Source organism: Uloborus diversus, chromosome 9 (genome assembly GCF_026930045.1).
Source record: "Uloborus diversus isolate 005 chromosome 9, Udiv.v.3.1, whole genome shotgun sequence".
Lineage (NCBI taxonomy): Eukaryota > Metazoa > Arthropoda > Arachnida > Araneae > Uloboridae > Uloborus > Uloborus diversus.
The window spans coordinates 14637169-14642975 of record NC_072739.1 but is presented as its reverse complement, the minus strand read 5'-3'; the positions used below and the strand labels follow the sequence as shown (position 1 = coordinate 14642975).

Sequence of the window (5807 nt, the reverse complement as noted above, 5' to 3'; positions counted from 1 at the left end):
TCATCTTATAAGTGAATCATGGAACTCTCGTGGTTCGAAAACCACAAGTGGTCAAAGGGGAGGAAGATAAGAACTTCAAAATCACGAGATTTGAATGAATCATAACCTCGGGACGATCAGAGGGCTAAAGATTTGTCGTGACGTATGAGAAACGTGAACTAATTTTAATTGGTCAGAATCAATGATGTCACTTTAAAGATCCTTTATTGGTTGGGATTCAGCAATGTCACACAGTCTTGATTAATGAATTTAAGTTCATTGGCTAATTAAATTGACGTCACTTCTTCCACACTCTTAACAAAATTTCGAAAATTGGTCACTTCTGCGTTTTGCTTCGCCATAACCAGACGTTCTCATCTTTAGCTTTGGCTCTTGCCTTGTGCTTTTTCGTTCCTTTCTTTGGAGTTTAAGCTGTTTTTAGGCTTTTTTATTTTAAGTATTGACTATCATACCAATTATTCATAGCACTAATGGAATTCAACAAGGGAAACACCACCTCCTCTTCTGCATCTAACGTAAGTTTAATTTTGTATTTAATTTGTAATTAATTTTAACTTTGCAATTTATTTTAACTTTAATTCACTTTAACTTAGTAATTGATTTACAATTCTTAATTCAATTTAACTTTACTTTCTTAACTAATTAATTTAATTTAGTTTTATAATTCATTTTTAATTGTTCTTCATTTATTGTCCAATAACCAATGTATTCTTTTTGCAGTTCATAGACTTTGGAGTTGATGAAGCGGAATGGGACGCGATTATGGCAAATGTCCCCACATCCATGTTGGAGCCCGCTGTTGTTATGCCTCCTCCTGGATTTGCACCAATTGTAAGTATTAATTCATATTAATTATTGTCATCATATATGTAACCGTATTTTTGTTGAATATGTATTTATTATTTTTATTATTTTGAAAACAGGCTGGATCCAGCGGAGTCCCACGACCCAGTATCGCACTAGCTCCTGTTGCTCAAACTGCAATGCCCGCTCCTGATGTCTCCTCTGAACCGAAGTCTGCTCATGTAAGTCTATTTTGCATTTCGATGATATTACATTTCAGACATTAACTGCTTTTAATTGGTCATTACAAGTAAAAATATTTTTTGATTGTGAAATAGAAAAAAAAAAAATTTCGTAACAGATTAAAATCTTTTTGATTGTTATAAGTAAAAATCTTATCATAAGTAAAAATCTTTTTACAAGTTAAAAAAAAAGAATTTATAAGTGTTGTTTAATAGAAAAGAAAAAAAAAAAAATACTGTCACTTTTAGTTTACCGTAACTTGCATTATAGTGTCTGAAACATAGTATCATGTGTTTAAAACATTTTGGATTGGGAAAATGTATTTATGTGTTTTCAGGTTGGGGAAAAAAAATGTATTTTGTTTACTAGTTTGAGAAATTGATGAGAGAAAAGTTGGGAATGTATTTGTTTACTTTTTTTTTTTTTTTTTTCAAAGTCAGAGAAAAAACTTTACATGTTAGAATATTTTGTATGCTTTAAAAAATTATGTTAGAAAAATTATTTCACATAGTGAAAAACAATGGGAAAATGTATTTATGTGTTTTCAGGTTGGGGAAAAAAAAAAATGTATTTTGTTTACTAGTTTGAGAAATTGATGAGAGAAAAGTTGGGAATGTATTTGTTTACTTTTTTTTTTCAAAGTCAGAGAAAAAACTTTACATGTTAGAATATTTTGTATGCCTTAAAAAATTATGTTAGAAAAATTATTTCACATAGTGAAAAACAATTTTTGTTTGAGAAAGTTTCGCTTAATGAAGAATTATTTTATTCGTTTGAGAAAAAAAAAAATTAGTTAGTTTAAAAATTATTTTGCAAAAGAAAAAAAAATTTTACGTTTTGAAAAATTAATTGGTTACTTTTTGTAAGTTGAGAGAAAAATTGGCTTGGTTACAAGTTTGAAAATATTATTGATAAGAAAATTGTTTGAGAAAAAATTATTTACAATTCGGAAGAAAAAAAAAAAAAATGAAATCGCAAGATATAAAAATTTATTTGTTTACTTTTTGAAAGTTTAAGAAAAAATTGTTTGAGAAATTATTTTTGAAACTTATTTGTTTTGAAAAAATTATCCGGTTTTGAAAAAAATATTTACAATTCAGAAAAAATTTTTTTTTTGCTAATTTTAAAAGAAAATTTTCAATTAAAATAATTATAAATTTTCAATTAAAATAATTATTCATTCAAGAAACAGTGTATGCTAAAGAAATGTTTGCGCGAGTAGATAGAAGTGAAACGATTCACCGTTTTCAAAAGCTTTGTAACAAATCCTTTTGTAAACATGTTTCCGAAAAGTCAGTCAGGCGTGGAAATCGTTCCTTCCCCCAACCCCTTGTATACAAACAAACGAACAGCGAAATCGCGCTTTCTTCTCTCTCCACAATGTTCAGAGCTTAAGTTTCACTTTGTTGATAAAGCGAAGGGAACAAGATTTTTAATTTAAGCACATATTTTGTGAATGATGGCAAAATTGCAATGTATTTAGACTCGTGAATGACAAAAACATATTTTTTGAAATGTATTATTTGGAGAGGAATTATATTTATGTTTTACAAGTGGTCAATTATAACTTATATCAACTATATTTTTGAAAAAAAAAAAATGCTTGAAATCTTAAGATAAAGAAAAAAAAAATTAGTTATGTTTTTCACAAGTTGAATTACTTTTTATCACTGAGGAAAATTTATTATGAATAGTGTTAAATTAAATGAAACTCTTGAAAAAAAAAAAAAATCTTTATCGTGAAAAAATTAGTGTCAAAATGTGAACTGATTGAAAATAGTTAAAGACTAAAAATGTAAGAAAATAGTTAAAGATTGGAAATGTCAAAAAATAGACTAAGTATAAAAAAAAAATCGTGAAAAATGAATAAAAGATCTTAAACATAACCAAAAGACCTTAAAAATAATCGAAGACCTTAATGATAAAAAAATAATAATAATAATCAAACTCTGAAATGTATGAAAATAAACAAAATTGAAAAATATTCCAATGCTGGAAAATAAACTGATTCGTAAAAAAAATAATCAAAAACCATAAAATCGCGAAAAATATTTTCAAAGTTCCTATTTTATTCGGCAAATTCTTTGGTAACTTATTCGTATTCTAAATTAGGTGAATTGTTATGCATCGGCAGACTAATTAAAAAAAAAAAAAAAGTTGATGGGGTGTATTGATTTAATACACCGGGTTGGTTTTGGTGGGACCATCAACTTAAAACTAAAATTTATTTTTATGAAACTTCACTAATTAAAGTTCCAACTCAAGGAAAATTCGACTAAGTCCAGTATCTTTGTAAATAAAAAAAAATATATATTGCCATCCTAAAAGTAGTAACTTTTTGGATGATATGTCAAAAAGTAACACATGTAGCTATACAAACAACTGTGACATATTGCCATTCCCTAAAAACAAAACTTCGACCATCAACTTAAAACAAAAAAAATTAATTTTGCGAAAAATAGCTCCATAACCTTTCACGAGCGAAATCGCGGGTAGGCGAAAACGCGTTGCGACATTTTGCCATTCCCTAAAAACGAAGATTTAAAAAAAAAAAAAAAAAAATTCCAAGTCCAAAAAATCACGGAAAATCTTCAAAGTCTCAATAGATGACGCCACGAGCATTTAGCACATGTGAAAATTATATTGAGATGATAATTAACGTGCTTACACTCAGGTCTTAGTAGCTTGGTCAGTTTGCGCGTGTCTAAATCTGACAGCTACTAAGACCTTTTGGTGTTCGATTCCCAGCAGCGACACTCTGTAAAAATAAAAATAATTAAATTCGCAGAAATATTCAAAGTCCGGAAATATCTCAATAGATGGCGCCATGAACGTTAAACACCGCATAAGTTAAAACATAGCAACAAGTGTTGCCAACCGAAAACTAAAAACTCTGGTTGTCATGACAACAAGTGTTGCCATTCCAAAACCGAAACTCAAACAAGTGTTGCCATCCAAAAAGTAAAAACTTTGTGGATACCATGACAACAAGTTCAAAATATTCTAAGTCCGAAAACGCGGGAAAAATATCTAAAACGCGGGAAAAACCCTCGTCACCTTCTACGGGTTCTCGCGGCGGCCCCGGTCGTGGGGAGGGTCAACCCCAAGGTCGGGAGGGGGTGGGGAGGAAGTGGAGGAGGCGGTGGGAGGAAGAGTGGGAGGGGGAGGCGGTGTTAACACCGCAACACCGCCTCCTGTTGCAGAACTCTCATTATTTCCCTACTTCCGTCTCTGCAAATATTGGCAGACTTGCGGACGTTTTGAGGAAATGACCGATTCCAACTCCGAGTCTTTGAATTTAAAACTTTCGGCTCTCGAATCTAACTCTTTTGTCCCAAAATCAGATGGACTCCGACTCTGACTCCACAGCCATGGTTTTTACTGTGAAATAATTGTTTTAAATATGTTTTGATTTTATTTTCAAGCTAAAGTTTTAATTTATGTATTCATTTTTTAGCAGAGAAATCCTTTATGTTTCTACATAAAGATATGCGCAAACGATTTTTTTTTCGACAATGAAAATTATTTCTTTAAATTGACATTTTATTGTTTTTTTTTTATTTTTGAAGGTACATTAATTCATTCTTAAAATTTTTTTTGGTAACAGGAGAAAAACGAACTATTTTTTTTTTTTGGATGTGATTATTTTAATGAGTTTTTAATTTGAATTCTTTTTTTTTTCCTTTTTGAAAGCGATTGAAAGTTTTTTTTTTTTTTGATGGAAAAAATGTATTTAGCTGCTTTGTTTAAAAGGTGCTGCTATTTTATTTGTACTTTTATTTATTTTTTACGTATCTAATTCTTTAGATGAGCGAGGCATACTTTATTTCTCCAAATGAGCTTAAAATAGTAAAAAATATGTTTGAAATAATTTACGATTTTAGCTAATTTTGAGAATACTGATCAGATACTAGAAAGTCGATATTGGTATACGGGAAAGTAGGCTCGTTTAGTTCTAGACAGAACTTCTTGTTAAACTTTCTCGAGACTCGTGGGCCAATAACCAGATACAAATAGTTCATTGCACAAAATATAGTACAGATATACCGGCAAAGTTTTGTATTAAATTTGGTTGACAAGTATAGATATTATAATATTAAACAGGTGTTGTTACAGTATTCCAGGAATTTAAAAACAAGTTTCAAACTGTACGTCAAATCTTCAGTTCTTATCTGATGCGAGATTAATCACCACAGGAAATTGGTTCCTTTCAGTAGCTACCAACTCCAAGATATTGAATTTTCTCATTTAATTATAACTAGTTAATCGTAAAAAATAAAACATCACTGTCTGTTAGAAACATTTTATGAAAACCTTATTAAGTTCTTCATTGACTTAAGAATTTTCTCCAATAACTTTCTCCAGTTCCAATACATTTTAATAGAAGTCTCACTATCCGTAATTTATACTAAGACAAATTAAAAAATATGTAACTAGTTTTTTTTAAATGTTTTTTTTTTTTTTTTTTGAGAGAGAGAGAGTATACAGGAGCTAAATTACACATATCTTAACCATATATATAAAGTTATGTAATAATTATAAGATAGTAGCGATTGATAGCGCATTTATCCTTTTATGTGTAACTAGCAAAAATACCCGGCGTTGCTTGGGTCAGTAATAATTGTGAGAAACAATCGCTACTTTCATTCGTTTTCTGTGTTAACTGAAGTAAGTCAAAACACATTGCTTTGACGTGATTAAAAATCGAGCTTCTTCCTTACCCATAAAAGTAAAATAACAATAAGTATAAAGAACGAACGAATATTCATTTAGAACGAAAG

General features: G+C 29.7%; 1 protein-coding gene across 1 annotated transcript; it reads left to right on the top strand.

The window, feature by feature from the left end:
• The first annotated feature begins 352 nt into the window (after positions 1-352).
• Positions 353-5202, top strand: LOC129229767 (uncharacterized). The gene is made up of 4 exons (XM_054864140.1): positions 353-515; positions 721-831; positions 924-1025; positions 5143-5202. Exons 1-4 carry the CDS (start codon positions 471-473, stop codon positions 5200-5202), a joined length of 318 nt encoding a protein of 105 aa, XP_054720115.1. The 5' UTR covers positions 353-470.
• The last annotated feature ends 605 nt before the right edge of the window (positions 5203-5807 follow it).